Source organism: Podarcis filfolensis (genome assembly GCF_964270895.1).
Source record: "Podarcis filfolensis genome assembly, chromosome: 9".
In the NCBI taxonomy this organism is placed as follows: domain Eukaryota; kingdom Metazoa; phylum Chordata; class Lepidosauria; order Squamata; family Lacertidae; genus Podarcis; species Podarcis filfolensis.
Window position 1 is genome coordinate 17,961,451 of NC_139610.1, and position 22,707 is coordinate 17,984,157.

The 22,707-nt window shown below is 42.2% G+C and overlaps 2 protein-coding genes across 4 annotated transcripts in view; one reads left to right on the forward strand and one right to left on the reverse strand.

Moving 5' to 3' along the window:
- The window catches only part of RFC1 (replication factor C subunit 1), a 37,290-nt gene extending 26,867 nt beyond the window's left edge, over positions 1 to 10,423 (reverse strand). For both annotated transcript variants that reach the window (XM_083630170.1, XM_083630169.1), the window contains exons 1-4: positions 10,273 to 10,423; positions 7,992 to 8,120; positions 7,588 to 7,663; positions 4,783 to 4,899 (exon numbers count right to left, since the gene is read on the reverse strand). In XM_083630170.1, the coding sequence (XP_083486296.1) occupies positions 4,783 to 4,899; positions 7,588 to 7,663; positions 7,992 to 8,120; positions 10,273 to 10,275 (325 nt within the window). In that variant the 5' untranslated portion in view covers positions 10,276 to 10,423. The remainder of the gene's footprint in view (positions 1 to 4,782; positions 4,900 to 7,587; positions 7,664 to 7,991; positions 8,121 to 10,272) is intronic.
- Positions 10,424 to 14,751: 4,328 nt separating this feature from the next.
- Positions 14,752 to 22,707, forward strand: part of KLB (klotho beta) — a 30,007-nt gene continuing 22,051 nt past the window's right edge. Inside the window, exons 1-2 of one of the 2 annotated variants that reach the window (XM_083630194.1) lie at positions 14,752 to 15,094; positions 15,355 to 17,008. In XM_083630194.1, coding sequence (XP_083486320.1) covers positions 16,259 to 17,008 — 750 coding nt within the window. In that variant the 5' untranslated portion in view covers positions 14,752 to 15,094; positions 15,355 to 16,258. Of the gene's footprint in view, positions 15,095 to 15,341; positions 17,009 to 22,707 lie in introns of those variants that run through there. The other variant, XM_083630195.1, reaches the window with a different exon arrangement.

The following is a 22,707-nucleotide window of genomic DNA, read 5'->3' on the forward strand; positions in this document are numbered from 1 at the left end:
AGCTTTCACTTCCATACATCACTACTGGGAAAACCATAGCTTTTACTATGCGGACCTTTGTTGGCAGGGTGATGTCTCTACTTTTTAAGATGCTATCTAGGTTTGTCATTGGTTTTCTCCCAAGAAGCAGGCAGATTCCCATTATAGCCATCCCCAAACTGTAAAGCCTGCCTTTGCAAAAGAAATATTGTTGCTCTCTTGGCAGATATCATGCACTCAGAAGGGATAACAATGCCTGAAAAGTGCAGCCAAATCTGGCAGTAAACAAAAAAGTTATTGACTATTCATTTGCTTGTTAGCAAAAATAAAACTTCAGAGGTGCAACATATAAAAAGCCTTGGGCATATCTGCCCAGAGTTTGGAAGCTTGTAAATTTTATTCACTTCTGTTGAAAGGAAAACAATTATTGCCAGAACTAGATTCTCTATTATACTGAATGGGGACCAAGGAACTTTGCTTTCAATCCTGAATGCTGAGCTGAGTTAGAAAAACACAGAGCAGCCAAAACAGATAAGGTTTATTTCCAAAGCTATTTATTCAATGTGGCAAAAGCTGGCAAAGCAGGTCCCTCCCAAACCTACAATTTTGACAGGTGGAGAGGGCCACCTACCTCTCAGTCACATGGCATCAGCATGATGTCAGATGACTGACAGTGGGTGGCCCCACCCACTTATTACACTTGGCCTGCAGGGATAAAATAGATATTTGTATAGAAAAAATGGGTACATAAAGCATAGTAAAGTTTTGATACAAGTGTACTTTATCAAACAAATCTGTCAAAACACTCAATTATTCATTAATGAACGGTCAAAAAAGCACTCGAAGAAAAACCACAGCCCTTGCAAATTAAAAGCCACTTATGAAACTGAGCAAGGTTCAGTGCAGCAATAAGAGGTCATCTTCTACAAACAACATTCAAGGTCCCATACTTAGCTAAACAGTGGTGCATGTGAGTTAGTGGAGGTGGAGAGGGTTGGTAGTTTTAAATACCTGGGCATTTATATCTCTGAGGACCTCTCATGGACTGCAAATATTAATATGGTTGTGAGGAAGGTGCAGGGGAGGTTGTATTTCCTGAGAATGCTCAGGGGACTGAATCTATCTCAGCACCTACTTCTGTCCTATTATCACAGTACCATCGAGAGTGTCTTAACCTATAGTGTATTATCGTGGTATGGGAGCAGCTCCGAAACGGATAAAAAAGCTTTACAGAGAATAATTAAAATTGCCCAGAATGTTATTGGGCTCCAACTACCAACCCTGGATGAGATCTTCACGTCTCGCACTTTGAAGAAGTCACACAATATCCTGAGAGATCCCACCCATCCTGCTCACAACTTCTTTGAACTGTTGCCTTCGGGCAGAAGATATAGGACAATGAAAACACGAACCACACGCCTTCTGAATAGTTTCTATCCAAGAGCTCTGATTGCACTAAATAATGATCTCAGGGCCAGTTGCAAGAAATAGCAAGCAGGGAGTAGGAAGGAATGAGATAGGTTTTAGGTTATGTTATGCCTTTAAATAGGTTATGTTATATTCTGGATTATGTTATGTTTTATAGATTATGTCTGAATAGGATGAGAGTGTTGGAGATACGTGTAAATGTGTATGTGAACCCGGTCTTTGGGGGGGTGTTTGATTTTCGTTGTTGTGTATACTGTGTATATACGGACAATGACAATAAATTTATCTAATCTAATCTAATCTAATCTAATCTAATCTTTAGTGAACACGCTCAAACATTTGGATGTCTCCCAATATACTGGGCTAATTTACCAGAGACTAGTTAGAGACAGAAATATTTATAAAACCACTCTGCATATTCCCATCACTTGTGAGAGACATTGTGTTCTCCAAGAGACATTGTGTTCTGTCTTAGACAATCAATAACCTAAAAGGAAAAAGAGGCTGGTTTAACCAAACACAGTAATGATGAGAAGTGTTTCATGAGGATTTAAATGATAAACCTAATGACCTGTATGGCACTTCCTACATTAAAGAGAGAATACAATTTTTCACGTGATCATCACACACTTTAGAATTTCATCTCCAGGAAGCCAAGTTCAAGAGAAACTGAAATGGCACAGGCCAAGAAGACATTAATCTCATGTTTGCCTAACGATTTACAGAAAGTACTTTAGCTATAATTCGGAAACTGACAAGCAACGTCATTCAACACAATAAACCATTTCAGATGCAAATAGCTCAAGGACCACCATTTATCTGCTTTCAGGACTGAATCCAAGCGGACAAGTTAAGAATGTCCTGACCTTGCCTATTAGATCAGATTTTTAAAAATCCACCTGTTTTCCACAACTAGTATTCAGAGGAACACTTCCTCTGAACTTAGAGGTGTCATACAACAACCATTTATAAACCTACTCTTCATAAATCCTCCAGAGCTTAGACTGTTTGGTTGTAAAAGAAAGAAAAAACTTCAAGTCAGGATTGTGTGAAAAAATATTTATTTCTGCTGGAAACAGTGCCAAAAGGTACACCCAAAAGGATTATGGTGGGAAAATAAAAATAGCTTTAAAATTGAGTAGTATTTTATCACTGCTTTCAAAATGCATGTTATTGGGCCAGAATGAATGAGATTGAAAGCAGGTAAAACAGTTTCCCATTTCTATAATATTGTACATATATCCAACACAGCAGAAGGAAAGGAATCAACAGTCTAAAAGACACAGCACCTTAGGTCAAATCCAAGTAATTTCTTTTTCTGCAAGGTGAGGAACAGAACAGCTCAGTAGATAGAGTCCATGCTCAACACATTCCTTTTTTCCTTGCGGGGAAAAAACTACAAAATCGTGCTTTGCACAATGGACGGCAGCAGAAATCATTTTACTGCTGCCACTGCATGGTATTTTAAATGCAATGCTGCAATCAGTCTGCTTTAGCACCAGCACAGTGCTATTTTAATTTCTTTTCCTCTTCATTTGTATCAAGCTGTCTACAGCAGCAAAACACAAAGGACACTAAAAAGCTTCAACATTAATGGCACTAATGAGCCCACTGTTTCCTTTGGACAACATACCCCTCAGCAGAGCAACAGTCAAAGTCAAAAGAGAAATCTCCAAAAAGTTTAAGAACCAATACAACTGGGCTCCATGAATTCCTAAGGCTGAACCAATTAGCCAGAACCCCATGAGCACTTAAGGAATTTGTATTTTCAGGAGTTAATTAGCTGATCGTGACAATTACAAGATTTTACAATACCCAGTAATTTGAGATACTCCAGTTGATGGTCCTAGAACCATGAAGTCTAGAGCTGGCCCAGAATGAAGCCAATAATAATAATTTGTATACCACCCTCCAGCCATAGATCTCAGGGCAGTTCACAACACAAAAATACAAGATAAAACCCCCACAAAGTACATAATAAAAACAAGAACAAGAACAAACCAATAACCCACCCTCACCCCCAATATAATAGGTCTGGAAGACCTAAACAATGCTTCAGATCTGCTCAGTCATGGAGTCTGTAGTGCTGTAAAGTGGTTAATATAGAAATCAATTATGCACTGCAATATCTTCTTTCATTTATTTCAAGGCTGAGACATGCCTATTGACAGTTTCAGAGTAGCAACATCAATTGTCTGTAAAAAAAACTGCTGAGCCAGGGGACAGATCAACCATACACAGCTGATCAGTATGTGTTTCAAATTAAGTCGTTAACTCTAACTACAATCACTAGATAAGAACAACCTTGATGTGCAACCAAGACACTCCACAATTAACCTTGACCAAATGTTTTCTGGCACGTCACATGCAGAAATCTTTAACTACACCACTCAGGTTACCTAATGCAGAACACCTCTGGTTGCCTTACTCCTGGGCACATCCCCAAGGACATTCTATAGATATATAGTTATAAACACACACAAGTCTAAAGAGAACATACATCATGAAAATTTCAAAACCCTTCAGTCCAAAGCTCAATGAGAATGGAAATTAATTTTCAGTTTCAGTCATCAAAAATAGTCAGTTTTTCATCAACCTTATTATTCCCATTCCTGGTGCAGATTTATCCACCTGTCATTTAGCTTGTCTGACATTACACCCCAGAGTGTTTAACACTCATTCCAAAAAAGGGTGTTCTGCTAAAAATATAGAAAACTGCATGTTGTTACAAAACCATGCAGTTCTTTGTTTGAATAATTATACTAGAGCCATAAACAACCATTCAACCTGGTTTACTGTACAAAGTATAAAATGTTTTCATACTTAAAAAAATTAACCCTCTTTTAGACCACAAATGACCTAGACCCTATCCACCCTATGCATTTAAAGCATACTTTAAGCAATCATGGCTCTCACCAGAGAATCCTGGCAACTGAAGTTTGTTAAGAGTGCTGAGTACCCCATTCTCCTTACAGAGCTACAATTCCCATAGTTCCCAAGCAAGAGGGACTGACAGTTAAACCACTCTGCGAATTGTAGCTCTCTGTGGGGAATAGGGGTACCCCATCAACTCTATTAACAAACTACAGTACCCAGAATTTTTTGGGGGGTGGTCATGACTGCCACTGCTTTAAATGTAAAGTTTGAGAATTCTGGCATGTTTTGGTCACAGTCAATAATTTGAAAGAGAAAAATCTGTAAGTAAACAAACTGGGTATATGTTTCTTGGGCAGGTTAAAGTACAATAATATCATAGTGTAGAGGCAAGTTTATTTTTGCATTGCTTCCATGAACTTTTAAAAGCCTTCTTTTTACATAAGCATTTTTAGTACAGCGCAAACCCCACATGAGCTGCCTTCAGGCTGAATTCATTACCTGTCTCTGAAACATAAACAACAGGGTCCTTCTTTAGAATCACATCAGGTCTTGAAGACTGTTTTCTATCTGGTGGCTTCTTAGATTTCTTCACCACCTGGACCTCCTCTTCAGAATCTGCAATTTAGCACAGTGCTATCATTTAATTCTGCCATATCCATCTAAAGAGGAAAACATCCAAAGAAGAGAACAGCGATTCTGCATTCACTTGAGATTCTGACTAAAGCTCCCTTCTAATTCAGAGACAAGGAACCTCTGATCTGCAGGCCTAAGTAGGTCCAGCATAATCCCAACTTGCCCCACGAGGTCATTTTCCCAAATCACCTATGTGACATTAGGTGCAGGCCAGGACGTGACTCCAAAAGAGCAACTAGGAGCTTCAAGTGGGCTCCTAATGGTTGCTTTGCAAGCAGGTCCCACCAACTTGCCAAAATTGGCCCACAGGGATAGGAGAAATAACATATAGCAGGCCAGGTTTTGCATTTACATTGAAGCAAACTTGTGCAATTTCTTCACCCACAGAAGAAATATGCTTCAGCAAACAGTAAAAAAGAAATATCTAAGAAGCCTGTCACCTTTTTGTAGTGTTTTAACAGCCTTTAAGAACGATTCTACTCAGTCAGTTGATGGAGGTCCAGTCCACAAAAAAGCTGCACAAACTATTTGGAGTGAATTTGTTTATTTATTGTTTAAAAAATTAAATCTGAGTGCATGTAAGAAGTTGGTAACAGGGCTGAGAAAGACCTCTGCCCAAGGGCTTGGAGAGGCATTGTCAGTTAAACTGGGCAATACTGGGCTGAATGGGACAACAGCCAAATATAATGCTCAGCTGTTCATATAAAAGAGGCAGCTATACAAGCCTAAGAATGCAATCCTAACCATGTCTACTCAGAAGTAAATCCTACTGAATTCAGTGGAGCTTATTCCTAGGTACAGTGAGGGGGGGAAAGTATTTGATCCCCTGCTAAATTTGCCCATTTGCCCTCTGACGAAGAAATGACCAGTCCATAATTTTAATGGTAGGTTTATTGTAGTTGTGAGAGACAGAATAGCAACAGGAAAACCCCCAGAAACCAGAAGACAAAAGTCAGCGATTGATGTGCATTATAATGAGTTAAATAAATATCTGATCCCCTATCAAGCAGCCAGATATCAGGCTACCTGGTATCTTCACTGTATGTAACGAGCTGAGATTAGAAGCACCTGCTGTAAGGGAGAGGTCTTACCTGTAATCCCAGCTCGTTACATTACCTGTACAAAAGACACCTGTCGACAGAAGCAATCAATCCAGCAGATTCCAAAGTACTGTAACCACCATGATCAAGACCAAAGAGCTGTCCAAGAATGTCAGGGACAAGACTGTAGACCGGCACAAGGCTGGACTGGGCTACAAGACTATTGCCAAGCAGCTTGGTGAGAAGGTGACAACGGTTGGTGCAATAATTCGCAAATGGAAGAAACACAAAATAACTGTCAACCTCCCTTGGTCTGCGGCTCCATGCAAGATCTCATTTCGTGGAGTTGCAATGATCATGAGAACAGTGATGAAGCAGCCCAGAACCACATGGGGGAATTTGTCAATGATCTCAGAGCAGCTGGGACCATAGTCACCATGAAAACAGTTGGTAACACACTACGCCGTGAAGGACTGAGATCTTGCAGAGCCCGCAAGGTCCCCTTGCTCAAGACAGCACGTGTACAGACCTGTCTGCAGTTTGCCAATGCACATCTGAATTACCCAGAAGAGAACTGGGTGAAAGTGTTGTGGTCAGATGAGACCAAAATCAAGCTCTTTGGCATAAACTCAACTAGCCGTGTTTGGAGGAGGAATGCTGCCTATGACCCCAAGAACATCATCCCCACCGTCAAACATGGAGGGGAACATATTATGCTCTGGGGGTGTTTTTCTGCTAAGGGGACAGGACACCTTCACTGCATCAAAGGGACGATGGACGGGACCATGTATCGTCAAATCTTGGGTGAGCACCTCCTTCCCTCAGCCAGGGCACTGAAAATGGGTCGAGGATGGGTATTCCAGCATGACAATGATGCAAAACACACGGCCAAGGCAACAAAGGAGTGGCTCAAGAAGCAGCACATTAAGGTCCTGGAGTGGCCTAGCCAGTCTTCAGACCTTAATCCCATCAAAAATCTGTGGAGGGAGCTGAAGGTTCGAGTAGCTACACATCAGCCTCGAAATCTTGCTGACTTGGAGAGGATATGCAAAGAGGAGTGGGACAAAATACCTCCTGAGATGTGTGCAAACCTGGTGGTCACCTACAAGAAATGTCTGACCTCTGTAATTGCCAACAAGGGTCTTGCCACCAAGTACTAAGTCATCTTTTGCAAAGGGATCAAATACTTATTTCACTCATTATAATGCACATCTATCTCTGACTTTTGTCTTCTGGGTTTCCGGAGGTTTTTCCTGTTGTTATTCTGTCTCTCACAGCTACAATAGACCAGTCCATAATTTTAACGGTAGGTTATTTCTTCGTCAGAGGGCAAACAGGCAAACTTAGCAGGGGATCAAATACTTTTCCCCCTCACTGTAAATGGGGTTAGGATTACAGCCCTAAACATTAACTCTATGCTATGGAATAGCAATATTCACCATGTGACCTAAGGGTCGTAATAGATACCATCACTGTAGACACACATTTTGCCTAATTTATGACTGAAAATTATTTCATTTGGGAGACGACACGTGCCAAGATTTTGTAAGCCTCTCTCAAAAGAATCTCTAGCAGAGGAAAGTTATCTCAAAGATGGAAAAAGCATAGCAACAGAAGTCATAACTCTTACCTGAATCATAGATTATCCTCTTTTTCTTGTTCACCTGTTTGTGCCCAGAATCCTCTCCACGAGATGAATTCTTCACCTAGTTGAAATGGTTTGTTAGTTACTCATCCAAACAATTCTCCCAACATTAAATCTTGTTTACCAAGTACTACCTTAAGAGAGACAGCCCAATAAAGTTCATTGTTGGATCAAGGGACTGTCACATACATCAACAAATTAAAAACAAAAAGTGACATGAGATGGTCTCTGAATTCTGGAGTGATTTATTTTTTTTAATGAAGGGTGATTCAAGCAATCATTGTCAAAGCCACAGGTAAACTAAGAACAGGAACACTAGCAAAGAAGTAAAGATAAAAGCATATGACAAAGCTGTAACAGGCCTATATATCTGAACAGCATATACCCACCTTGATTTCCTTCAATTTTGACTTTTCACCTGAAGCCCCCTCCTTATTTTGGGGTTTCTCATTCTTTCTGGTAGTGTCACATTCTTGTTTATTTCTAGGAATTACTGCTCCAAAGAATTTCCGGATATCCTAATAAAAGTGAAACAGTTAAAAAGGTGAGGTATAATTTAAGGGTCTGTCATCTTCAAAAATTTCAAGGTACAAGTCTGGATTTGCCAACCAAGATTTTAAAAGGAGAAGTCAGATAACACAGTGTTTAAAATAAGATTTTATTTTTTAAAAAATGTATTAAAAAGACTATCAAGGTGGCACATGTGAAATCTGAGTAAGAATGCCACTGAGTAAATGGAAAATTGTTGGAGTTTGCCCCATATTCAAATCCCTGAATGGCTCAGGAGCCAGTGGTAGCTTGAGCAGCACCTCAACTCACATGGCTGTTGTAAACATGACATTAGAGAGGTTACAATGAGCCTTCTTTTTTTTACAACAAATCTGTTAACTAAATGAAACAGTATTATAGAGAGACCTAGTTGTCCAAAACATTGTGACTCTAACTTATGTTTGTGAATTCAATAATTTTCTAAAGCAAGAAGAGGGAACATGTGGCCTTCTAGATACTGTATTATTAACTCCTTGCCCCAGTCAACATAGTTAATAGTCAAACATTATGGGAGTTGTAGTCCAACAACACATGGAGGTCCAAAGATTCTCCAGTCCTGCCCTAAAGAGTGCCAGACTCATAATGGTAGCCACAAAAGTTGGAAAGCCTTTACCCGCAATGTTTTACATACTGAGGGCACCCTGTATAATCTGGGACTTTGCAGTTACTCAGAAGTTAATTCCCACTGGGTTCAATAGAACTTGCTCCTAAATGCATGTCTAATTGAAGACCTAATCTGAGCCACTTTTACAAGCACGGACTACAGGTTGGTGTCCTTGCCCTATCCCTCTCAACCCAGGGCGGTATCAGGTAATTGCTGCTAATCTGTGATTAGAAAATTGCTTCCTGAACAGCTGATGGCAAGATGCTACATGAGTCATTTTATTCAGACTGTACCTAGATGCACACTTTTTTCAAGCTAACACCCAAAGAGCAACAACTGTTCATTCTAAACTTAAAGCTAAATGCATTCAAACTTTCAAAAGATACTTGTAACTGTTTCTAGACTTTTCAGCCGCAAAGAGGAGTATATTTTACCCAAATGAAACTGATTAAATCAGATAAGATGCCAGGGAAGAAACTATCTAAAAACAAAATCTGTCTGTTGAACTTGATGGCAAGCAGCTGCTCTCACCAAAACCACCTGTGTACCAACCAGTTTGAAAAGCAGTGTAAACAGGAAGATAAAGGCACTGAAGCATTTCTCTACATATGTTGCAGGGCTGCTGTAGGCAAAATTCAACCCTCACACACTGATGAGGAAGTTTTTCAACAGCAAAAATAAGCAGCTCTGAACTAAAGGCTCCTATTCCTAATTTAATCCCAACAAGAAAACCCCTATACCTTAGATTTAAAATTATGAAATTTAAGCCTCTGTGGATGTCTCTTTAACAGCAACCTCATATACAGAAATTTGCAGGTGGAACACAGAGGTGTTATTAAGTCATCAGAACAAGCCTGAGTCACACCTGCAGGCACTGGTGTGAAAGTTCACAAACGTTAAGGGAAGAATGGCTGGGGACATCTTTTAAAACTGCCTTTTAAGTTGATGTCATACATTTTAGAAAACTAATTCAGTTATATGACACTATTCGAAAGCTGTCAACTACTAAGAAACTATGTTCCTTAGACTTCAAAGCAAGCCATGTGGGAATAGACCATCACTTTAATTATTTTATTTAATGCTCAGGGTGGGTTATAGCATTAAAAATTGCCAAAAAGGTATCCAAGTTGTGCAACAATACATTCACTTTCACAGGATACATAACAGTAGCATCTAGCGTGTTTGAATTCCGCACACACACACACACACACCCCAATTTTTTTTCTTAAGCCTCCCTCTCTGAAGTAATTTGCAATAATTATGTCCTACCTCCCCCCCCCCCGTCACTCTCTAATAGCAGAATAAGGTTTGGGGAGGGGATGGGGCATTGGGGTTGGAGTATAGGGCTTAGGCAAGCGAGGGAAAAGAGGTCATTTCGTATCAATCCCTCGCATGCACCGCCTCATCAAGTTTCTCGCCCTCATGGAGCACAAGGAGGAGTCCCACCCGCGACCTCCCGCCTCGGCCCCCCGAGAGGTTTCCTCCCAGAAGGGCCGGGCTACCCCGCTCGCGCTCACCATGCCTACGCCCGGCGCCGACTGCCGAACCGCCTCCCGCGACGTCGGTTTATGCCGTTGGCGGCGGGCCAACCGACCCGCGCTCCATCCCCAACCGCCAGCTTCGCGCCAATGCGCGAAGGCGGGGTCCGAGTGCGCAGGCGCGCGCGGGGTGATGGCGTCACGGGCGGGGCGGGGGGGGGAGGAGGAGGAGGAGGAGGAGCAGCAGCGCGGGAGAGGGGAGAGGCGTTCGCCTGAGTAGATTCCCGCGCAAATGGGGCCCGGCGGGTCTAAGCGAACGCGCGCTGACGAAGCTCCCTTGGATCCCGACTTCGCTCCCCGCCCTCAGAGTAGCAGCAGTCTGGATTTAAGATTTAAGCGTGTACTTAGCTCTGAAATCAGCGCTTCGTTTTGGCTGGATCTTGGCCACGCGCGTGTTTATGCGTACACATAGAATAATCAGAGTCTGAAGGGTCCCTGTGGGTCATCTAGCTCAACCCCCTGCAATGCAAGAATTTCAGCTAGGTCATTAAATAGCAGGTGCTTCCTCCCCCACACCTCTGCTGAAAATCCATCCAAGGATGGAGAGTCCCACCTCATCTATGGGAATCTCACACACACACACACACACACACAAAATCCGATAGCTTTTCAAAACAAATAAATAAAAGTTAGGTACGCCTCTGTGTTTATGCTCAATAAGTGTCTTAACAGTTGTCATGGCGTGTATATCTGGTTTCCCAGCTGCGACGACACCCAGACGCGGAGAAGGCAGCCCCAAGGACAAAGTCAGGGCCGTCTTACCCATAAACGCTAGTGGTGCAGGGTGCCAAGTTCCAGAGGACGCCAGGCGAGAGTCTGGGGAACACGGAACGAGCGCACCGAGTGAGCAAGGGTGCATGTGCTGCTCCCACCAAGCGTTGGCTCGGTTGTTTTCCCTTTTAGTCTGCAGGAACTGAATTCTGCGGGGTGTCAGAAGGCTAAAAGGGAAAAAACCGAGCCAACGCTCGGCAGGAGCGGCACACGTGCTCGCTTGGCACAGGCCTACTTGCTCTGCATGCTCACTTGCCCAACGGGTTGAGGCACAGGCGTGCGCGGCACCCCTCCTGCTAGCCATCTTCATCTTCGAGCCGCGCATCAGGCGCCACCGATCTCCATGGGGCTGGCTCCCTCGGCCCACTCGCTGCCCTCGCCCGCCTCCGCCTCTTCCCTGCCAGAGTCGCCCTCCAGCCACTGCCCGCCTCCTCCAGCCCTGCAAAGCTGGGCACATCGCCGGCAGCGCCGTCCTGTCCCAAGAGGTTTCCTCCGCTGCTGCTGGTGTTCCCTCCCTAAAAAAAGGGTTGACAACTCTGGGAAACGGGGGGTGGGGGTGGGTTTGCACCACGACGCCGGATATGCTTAAGACGGCCCTGGACAAAGTACTGCCTGGTTTCCTTTATTGTCCTATCATTCCGTTTCCTGTCTTTGAAAATGATTCACTAGTTAGGACATCAAGAATCATAATTCTGCAGTTTGAATATTCAGATACTGTATTCCATTTTTGAATATTCAGACATAGATTATTGAAAACGAGCAGGTCCATAAAGGACTGATTTAAACGCTCATAGATCTTACGTTTTGCACTCCTGGCTTAGCAGAAAATACTCTCAATCGTTTAATGGATTAAAACGGACAGTTGAGTATGATTGCTTGGAAAAAAGAAAAGAAAAAGTGATGTTTTTATTGTTGGTTACTTTATTGTATTTTATTGGTGTATCTTTGTACACTGCTCTGAGAGCCTTGGCTGATGATACGCTAATATATATTCTAAATAAGTATATAAATCATAGACCAAAGGTCACTTCCTGAGGAACTCCTTAATGGCTTAGGAAGGTATGTTGGCATTTTTGTTTGGAAGTGAGTTGGAATGCCTTACCACTTTTCAGGCCAACCTAAAACCATCCCACTTTTTATCAGTGGATATAACTGTCTAGCCTAACCATCCAACTTCAAGTATTGTAGCTAACATAAAGGTTTAAAATTACGTTTCATCTGCGCTTAAAGCAGTATCATGCCATTTTAAGCAGTCATGATTTCCCCCCAAAGAATCCTGGGAGTTGTAGTTTGTTAAAGGAGCTGAGACTTGATAGGAGACCCCTATACACCTCACAAACTTGCAGTTCCTAGGGAAGAGGGACATACCGTTAAATCACTCTGGAAAATGTAGCTCTTAGAGGGGAATAAGGGCCTTCTAACTTTCAGAACCCTTAACAAACTACATTTCCCAGGATTCTCTGGCAAAAGATTTAAATGTGTAGTGCAGATGGAGCCTTAACCTCACCAGCTGCATTGTATAAAGCACCAGGATGCGCAGGTGCCTTAAATAATAGTCTGTCATCCAAAGTTTAAGGGGGACACAAATCTTAAACAAAACAGACCAGCAACAGAAAACGCTGAACCCGAGATACAGCTAAGTTCAGTGACACTTTGTGGCTAAACTTATATAATGACACTGTCCACAAAAAGGCTTTGTGTGCGTCCAGACATGCTATTTTCAGGTGGGATTTAATCACATACCGGCAAATTCAGGTTGCACAATTAAAGTTGATTTAATGCTCTTGCACAGCAAGCCCTGCTTCTCCAAAAGATCAGACTTTTTGCAATAAGGAGAGTGGCAAGCAAAACGCACTGCGAAGTCTGGGATAATGCTTAACTCATTGTCAAATAACCTCGCCCCCAAATAAATCAGCATGAAGCTTCCGTAAATAAGCCATCTGGAATCAATTTCTGAATAGTAGGCACAAACAAAAGAGGAAGTCTTGTGCCTGCATGCCATGCTTAGAAGCTTTGTAGAATCTGCATCTGGCTGTTATGGAAAATGGAATACAGGATCTGAGGGACTTTGGGACAAATTCAGCAGAGCTCTTTATTCGCTTGCATATTCACTTGAGCTAAGATGCATTCACACTGCTTCAAATGTTGAATTTCTAGAGACCTGAGGCAGTGAGCTGATACATAGCTACTCTAGCATGCACTAGCATTTTTAAAGGCACCCTAGAAGAAAATGTAGGGACAGTAATTCACCAGAAAGTGGAACTGTATCTAGTAAATGGTGATAGCTGGAACATGTTAGACCTGGTCTTTTTGCTAAGATCAAGCATAGAAGTTGCAGGCTTACAATGAGCCCCCGTGCATTTCAGTCTAGAATTAAAGCACTGGCAGGTTAAGAAAGAGGAAATGAGTATATACCACAACAAAACTTTGCATATCAAGGTCCTAGAATTCCACTCAACAACCAACTAACTGAACAACAATGATGAAAAAAATATGGGAAGTAAAGGGGGAAAGTTATGGCACATAGATTGGCTCCCCTTAATCTCATATTTGGAGTCCTTGTCAACTGATAGTTATGTTCCAGCCACGTATAAAAGTGTCTATTTAATCTAATTGTAAATACAGGATATTGCTTTTTTATTCCTCTTTTTTTATTGACCAGTTCCTATATCATTTTGTGGTTTTTTTTTAAATCCCTGCTGAGAAATACGCTATTGCTGGGAACAATATTCTTATTCTTGTATATGTTCGTTTCCTTCATATAAGGGATGCTAATGAAGATAGGGAAGGAAATGCTGGTAAGATTTGTGATGCCTGTTTCATGCTAAATCCTCCTAACTGCAGCCGTGCACAGAATTTACACACTCAATGATGTTTCTAAGACAAGAGCATGTAAAACCACCTGTATGGTTATTGCCTTTCTATTTGGTTTGATCTCTATTTGATATCTGTAAAGTATCATCCAGAACAATCCCACAAAATCCCTTATTTACAAGCAGGGTCACTGTGATTAATAACATTTCTAATCCAGCCTTCATTATTGTTATTTATTAAATTTGTATACCACTCATCCTCCATAGATCTCAAGGCGGTTCACAAGATAAAATTACAATATACAAACCACAAAACACATAGTAAAAAATCAGAACAACCACCGTCTTGCCATGGTGAGCAACCTGCTGCACTAGAATTCTGCGCTAGCTGAATTCATACCACAGGATCCCAGGCCTTTATACTACAGTCATACAAAATACCTGAAATACTGTTATGTACTGAGCTTGGTTCCTAGAACAATAGGCAGGTAGGATCCTAGAAGGCAGCAACCTGATTGGTCTGCAGGAGCTGCCAATCCGGCTCCAGGAGGAAGTGAATCAGCCAATCACACGGGACCCATTGTGTAAATAATGTACAGTGGTTCCTCGGGTTACAGATGCTTCAGGTTACAGACGCTTCAAGTTACAGACTCCGCTAACCCAGAAATAGTACCTCAGGTTAAGAACTTTGCTTCAGGATGAGAACAGAAATCGTGCAGCGGCAGCGGGAGGCCCCATTAGCTAAAGTGGTACCTCAGGTTAAGAACAGTTTCAGGTTAAGAACGGACCTCCAGAACGAATTAAGTTCTTAACCCGAAGTACAGTACTGTATATAGAGCCAGAAGTTTTGGGGGAATGCACTCTCACTGTTTACCATGAGCTGAAATAAAGAGCATGAAATCAACACTCAACTCTGAGTATATTTCAAATACAGTACGTTGAAACCAGTAAGCAGAAGCATAAAACCAAATACAGCAAATACCAGTACTTTATCAAAACATTCTTAACTACAACTACACTCCTCCTCTGCCTAAAGAAAGATGTCTTGAGTTGTCAATGAAGAAGAGGACCATATTTTCACATGGCAGGACCATGGCAGAGAAGACCCAATCTCAGATCATTGCATAATACATAATAGCTGATGGGACATGAGCAGGGTCTCACCCTCTGTAGATTATAAGGTTTGAACTAGCAGATGAGAGAGCCAGTGTGGTGTAGTGGTTAAGAGCGGTAGACTCGTAATCTGGTGAACTGGGTTCGATTCCTCGCTCCTCCACATGCAGCTGCTGGGTGACCTTGGGCCAGTCACACTTCTCTGAAGTCTCTCAGCCCCACTCACCTCACAGAGTGTTTGTTGTGGGGGAGGAAGGGAAAGGAGAATGTTAGCCGCTTTGAGACTCCTTAGGGTAGTGATAAAGTGGGATATCAAATCCAAACTCCTCCTCCTCTTCTTCTTCTTCTTCTTCTTCTTCTTCAGATATTTGGGTCCTATGTCATAGAATCATACAATTGTAGATTTGGTGGGGTCTGATAATGAAATAATAGAGCAGTACTACTATTTATTTTCCTTGTTCCGGACCCTATATTTCTATTGATACAGCCTAGAATAGCATTAGCCTTTTTTTGCTGCTGCATCACTCTGCTAACCCATGCCAAGCTTGTGGTCTACTAGAACCCCTAGATCCTTTTCACGTGTATTCTGTCAAGCCAGGTGTCCAACATCCTATATTTGCGCATCAGAGAAACGTTGAAGGGTATGCAGAGTTCTTACCTATAAAAGCTCATGCTGCCATAAACTATCTAGCCTTTCACAAATCCTCGTGTAGCTGCAGGGGCTTCTGAAGACAATTCTGGTTGGCCTTTCCTCCTATTAATTACCGTTTATTTGATTAAGCAGTGGCAGCATGTTTTCTGCATGTGGGTAATTGTGTCAAAAAGGCAATTTGTTTCTATTCCCTTTAAATGTAATTGGATCAGCCACTAGCATCCTCTGACAGACAGCTGCCAAGACTGCCGTTTCAGACATTCAGAACAACTAGGCATTGATGGAGAGAAGCCTTCGTGATCCGAACCTCTTTTTTTTCTGCGGCAAAAAAAGAATCTCCCTCAGGTGTCCTAGTGGTCATGAGAAGGTGATCTCCCTGGGATTATGTTGCTTTTTCGTGACCCATCCTAAGTCTTGCAATGCCAAGCTAATCATTAACAGGGTTTTTACAGTCACAAGCTTGCTTTTCCCCCCTGCTGAAGCTTTGATAAGACACTCCAGCAGTTTTGTGGCAAATGAAGACAAGCTATGCAGCAGGGATCCCGGGGAATGGATGCATTTCCAGGCGCCGCCAAAAAGAAAATGTGACTTTTAGCGTACACTCCAGAAAGGCGCAATGTTTATGCAGCAGCTGAAAGGATCCCTAGCCTTGTGGGCATTCATTTTTATACCGACAGTTGCTGGGCTTGACAACGATGGAAGATCTGTGTGGGGGAAAGAGTCCAGTTCAAGTTTTGTGAATGAAACCCAGATGTTTCTGCAGGACACATTCCCCAAAAAGTTCTTCTGGGGTGTGGGGACCAGCGCTTTTCAGGTGGAGGGTGCCCAAAGGAAAGATGGAAGGGGACCGTCGATATGGGAACAGTTCACCCATTCAGAGCTGAGAGCTGGTTCCAGGACAGATGACTCCAGGACAGATGACTCCAGTGACAGCTACATTTTTTGGCAGAAAGATTTAGCAGCTCTGGAATTTTTGGGAGTTTCTTCTTACCACTTTTCAATTTCATGGCCACGGCTCTTCCCCACCGGGACTGTGACAGCTGTCAATGAAAAGGGACTTCAATACTACAACAGTCTGCTAGATGCTCTGGTTCATAGGCATATTGAGCCTGTGGTCACCCTTTACCACTGGGATTTGCCCTGGATTCTGTACGAGAGATATGGGGGGTGGAAAAACGAATCCCTAATCGGTGTTTTCGATGACTACGCGACTTTTTGCTTCCAAGCTTTTGGCGATCGAGTCAAGTACTGGATTACGATCCACAATCCTTATCTAGTTGCTTGGCACGGGTATGGCACAGGGATCCATGCACCCGGAGAGAAGGAAGAAAGCATTGTCCCTCTGGTAGGACATAATCTGATCAAGGTACAGTACAGAGAGATTTCACTGTCACAGATTTAAGTTTCACTGCCGCTGGAGAGCCAGTATAATATTTATACAATGACTTCAAAGCTGAGAGCAATGCTTGCGATAATCAGTATTCTTGATGCAGGTTAAAAGCCTGGGCAGAAACAAACGTGCTGCCCCTTGTCTTTGTCCATGTAATGATTTCAACACTTGTTTTATTAAAAGTAAAAAGAAGCAGCAAATTTGGCCATGTTCCAGTCGTGGATCTTGAAGCTGCCTTATACCAGCTAGATCAGTTGTTTGACTGACAGCTAGGGTCTTTCCCATTGCATTTCACCCTATCCTTTTTAATTGGAGATGTTGGAAGTTGAACCATGTTGCCAACCACTGAGCTCTGGTCCCCCATAAATTAAGGACTTATTGGGTTGTAGCCAATGCCAGTCCTACTCAGAGAAGACCCATTGAAGTTATTGGATATATATGAATAAATTTGGGCCCATTAATTTCAGTGGGTCTGCTGCTCTGAGACGAATTTAGTTAAATATGACTCTTTCAGTACCATAAATTTCATTGAGGAAGTCAAGCATGTGTCTCTTAATCTGCAATCCCTGACTAGGGACTGAATCAAATTCAGTAAGTGTTATGTTTTGAGCAATGCTTATGATGGCACAGTATATTCCCATTCAAATCAAAATATGTTTACAGCACTTGAAGCCTGGTTGGACTGTAGCCTTAATAACAGCTTGTCTGCCAACCCCCCCCCCAAAAAAACCCTTGCACTTCCTTTCATGATTGTTTGCCTTGGACCATAAGGATTGCCTGCATATGCTGATATTATCTGATTGCCCTAAAAGAAACACATATTAAATAGTCCTAAATCTGACAAATTGTAGCTTGATGAAGCAATCAAACATAGAGAATAATTAAATAATGCAGCCGAACCTGATACAATCACACTTCAAATAGTAGCCACTATACTGAACAAACAATGTTACCAAGTATTTTTTAATTGTCTGAAGAGAAATATCCTTTATGTCAATATTGAAGACCTGAAGAATGACGTCAAGCCAATTCTGCTTACAGCTGTTTATTAGAATTGAACTAGGGTAGCTACCCCTCCCTTAGCTGAATTATATATCCAACAGAAGTTAGCTTCTTTCTGTTGACTTAGTTATCGTTTAGTGAAATCAGAGCTCTTATTCCAGCTGCGGATCAGGCCCTAAAATTTGTACACAGAAATACTCTGCATAATTTGGGGGAAGGGGTATTAGAAGAAAAGTGCAGCCCCCACCACAACTGCATCATTTGAGAAAAGCATCCCTTGACAGAATGATCAAAATAATATCCATTGGTCTTTCTTGTGGTAACTTAGGGCTTGTCTACAATTCCACACACACAATCATTTTGCAATTCAGCCCACAAAAAGTAACTAGGTTAGCCGTTGCAAACTTGGTGCCTTCCAGGGCTTTTGGACTACAATTTCCATTAGCCCTAGCAAAAAGGGTCCTTAAAATCTGAGTTCCCTTGAAGTGGTTCTTTCATAAGTGGCTATTGCCAAACCTGTCTTAGACATTTTCCTAGACAGAGGCTCAACAATGAGTGAAGGCAAGGGGAGGAGTTTGGAGAGGGTTGGTCCATACCTGCACGTTGCAACATCAAATGATGACCTGATTGAATAACTGAGCATCACAAACCAAACATAGCCAGAATGTCCCCCTCTCCAATATTTTTATCAGTTTTCAGGCATTTCACATTTTTACTTCTTTTCTTGTAATTTTTATTATTTTTCACCATAGCTCTGCTGTGATACTCATAAACTAATATCATGGCGTAATCATCAGGACCGTAAACAAGGTTAAAGTAAATTGACATTTGAATAAGATATATCGTATCCATAAACATCGAAATTATATTCTGACATTCTCATGGTAGCCAAACATTCTTATTTGCTTCTGGAATCAATACATTTAATTTATTATTATTAGCATATTGTATAAAATCCCACCACACTTCACAAAAATCCAAAGGTTGCACCTTGCCTTGAATTAATTTTAAACTAAATGTCTTTTTGTCCTGAAATTGCAATGTTCCACACATTTAAACACAGAATGTTAATGTCACCTTGTTCTGTTCAACTGTAAGTCATCAGGTGGTGGTCCGATATGTGTGGAGCAACTCTCAGGTACACTGGGTGTGAGAGAGAGAGAGAGAGAGAGAGAGAGAGAGAGAGAGAGAGAGAGAGAGAGTTTAAGGCGGGGGAAGCAGCACATGATATAGTAGAATGGAAAGGAGGAAATCAGCCAAATTCTGGATGCCACCACCACTGTAGGAGCCAACAGCAGTAGATGTTCTTAGGAGCTGATCATTTGGCACTTGATTTTGGACTAACACACAGAGTTACAAGTCCCATTTATCCAGCAGAAAGCAAGGCCTTGAAATTTTGTCCAGTGATCTCCTAAAACAAGCATGAAAAGGAGCCGATCCAATGTAGTGTTTAAATATCTGAATCAGTAGGAGGTTCAGGTTCAGCCCAACCTTTTTAGGTTGAGTGTCACTTGGAGAGAAAGAGTGGATACATTATGTGGATAGCGTCATTATATCGTTTAGTCACTAGATGGCACTGGACTTTGTTTTCTGTATCTATTGTGCTCTTGCTTGTGATACAGAAAGTTATTGTCCATCTTCCTGACTGGTGCGCCCTCTAAGCCTTCCATGATACTTAAAACAGGTTTTGCTGCTGACTTTTTTAAAATCTGATTTACACTTTTGCTCTCAAAACAAAAGAAGTGCAGGTGCCAGGTTTTCCTCCATTTGGCAGAAATTAAAGAACACGATGTGCTCTATTTTTATAGCAAACTCTCATGTTTTGACCTCCGTTTGGAGTCAGTTGGTGGGGTTCCCTCCACCTGTCAACAAAGGCAGATAAGAATTGTTTCACCAACATAAGTTGAATGAGTCAGCTGGACTTTCCCCCGTCTTACTTTCTTTCAGGGCAAGGTAGGAACATAAGAAGCTGCCTTATTGCAAGTCAGACCAATAGTGGCCGCTCACAATTTCAGGCAGGAGTCGTATCCCAGAGATCCAACCAAGGACCTTCTACTACTGAGCCACATTCTGCTAATAATTGTATTAGGAATACTCGTTTTGTTTAACCAGGAAAGAGAGACGCCGAATGTAAGATTGTGAATGTCTCTGGGTTAAAATGCATGTTCATAGGAGCTGTGCAAAAATAATAAGATAAAGGAATCTTTACTTTATTCAAGTATATGCCCTAAAATCAAGGAATGATTTACCTGTCATTTGTCACAAGATATGCAAGAACCCCATAGAGAAAACACAAGGATTATGATGCCCATTGTACTACTGATATCGCGCCCTTCCCAGACAGTTGTTAACTAACCATTTGTCACAAAGTAATAAACTTGGAGACATACATGTTGCTAGCAGTGGAAGCCAGTCAATTAATGACTACAGTCTCTTCTCTTATGGAATGTTATTATCTCCATAAGAAACATGGTGGGCATCTCCAGGTAGTAGTAGTAGTAGTAGTAGTAGTAATAATAATAATAATAATAATAATAATAATAATAATAATAATAATAATAATAATTTATTACTTTTACCCTGCCCATCTGGCTCGGTTTCCCCAGCTACTCTGGGCGGCTCCCAACAGAATATTAAAAACACGATAAAACATCAAACATTAAAAACTTCCCTAAACAGGGCTGCCTTCAGATGTCTTCTAAAAGTCAGGTAGTTGATTATTTCCTTGACATCTGATAGGAGGGCATTCCACAGGGCGGACACCACTACCGAGAAGGCCCTCTACCTGGTTCTCTGTAACCTCGCTTCTCGCAGGGAGGGAACCGCCAGAAGGCCCTCGGAGCTGGACCTCAATGTCCGGGCTGAACGATGGGGGTGAAGATGCTCCTTCAGGTATACTGGGCCGAGGCCATTTAGGGCTTTAAAGGTCAGCACCAACACTTTGAATTGTGCTTGGAAACGGACTGGGAGCCTATGTAGGTCTTTCAGGACTGGTGTTACATGGTCCTGGTGGCCACTCCCAGTCCCCAGTCTAGCTGGATTAATTGTAGTTTCTGAGTCACCTTCAAAGGTAGTCCCACGTAGAGCGCATTGCAGTAGTCCAAGCAGGAGATAACTAGAGCATGCACCACTCTGGCGAGACAGTCGGCAGGGAGGGAGGGTCTCAGCCTGTGTACCAACTGGAGCTGGTAGACGCAGAATTGACCTGCGCCTCCATGAACAGCTGTGAGTCCAAAATGACTCCCAGGCTACACGCCTGGTCCTTCAGGGGCACAGTTACCCCATTCAGGACCAGGGAGTCCTCCACACCTGCCTTACTCCTGTCCCCCAAAATCAGTACTTATGTCTTGTCAGGATTCAATCTCAATCTGTTAGCTGCCATCAATCCTCCAACCACCTCCAGACCCTCACACAGGTCCTTCACCGCCTTCACTGGTTCTGATTTAAAAGACAGGTAGAGCTGGGTATCATCCGCATACTGATGAACACCCAGCCCAAATCCCTGTTTGAAAGCTGCAAGCTGACCTTCCCTGAACATTCTTCAGTGTCACAGTGGACCTACTAAGACAGAGGTGTCATGACCCTCCGGTGGCCTTCAGCTTCAGAGCTCAGGTGTCACCAAGGGTCAGGGCAACCTACAACAAAAGAGTTCAAGGCTGAGGATTGCTTTGAAATGACACATTACATTAAATAATTTGCAGTGTTCCTGTTAAGCCTCGGTTCCAGACAGCTAGCCACGTTCCTTTCCAGGATACTCCATTTGCAGCCCAATTTTCCGTTTCCCCTCCCAACAGATGCTCTGCCCTCTATTGCTCACTGAGCACACTCTCAGCCCTCACTGAAATATTTTGGGTTTTCCCCTGCCCTTTCAGTTTATTCTCCTACAGATTTTTTTCTCCAAAACCAGTCCTACTGATACTTCCTTTTGTGAGTGGATGGCACAGTTTTGGCTACATAAGGATCAGGACTCAAATAATGACTTTGCTGTTAGTGTAGAGAACTGAGGCTACACTGACTTGGGTTGGGCAGAAGCTGAGTTGAATTCAATGAGATTTTCAAGCAAGTAAACATGTATAGGATTAGGCTGTAAGAATTTCCTTGGTGTCATATGCTTTTTGATGGAAAACCACAGACGGATCGTGGCATTTGCTGTTCATGGTAAGCAGCGCATAATCTGAGTAAAAGTGTTTCTGAAGAGATACATTATGGTTGGAATTCAAATTTAAACCATGCTTGCTATTGAGAAAAGAGAATTGAAGTGGGGTGAAGGAAGGCTAGATTAATCAGCGGTAGGCTAAGCAAGTTGTTTAGCTTCTTCCCCCCCCCCCCCAAATCTTTTAAAAAAATAAAAATGAAGTCATTGAGATATTTTTAAGGAAATTCACCAAAATTTAGACTTCCAACATGGAATGTCTGGATTTTCCCAGACATTAAATCAATTTCTGCCCAGATGCTGTTTCCAACTGTTGTATTCTAGCTATGTCTGGGAAATTTTGGACATAGGGCAGTCCTTATAGAGTTGGAAGTGACCCTGAGGATGATTTCGTCCAACCTGAATATGCAGCTGTCCCATACAGGCATCGAACCTGCAACCTTGGCAGTGTCAGCATCACGCTCTAATCAACTGAGCTATCCTGACATATAAATTTAACATTCAGTCACAAATGTGACTG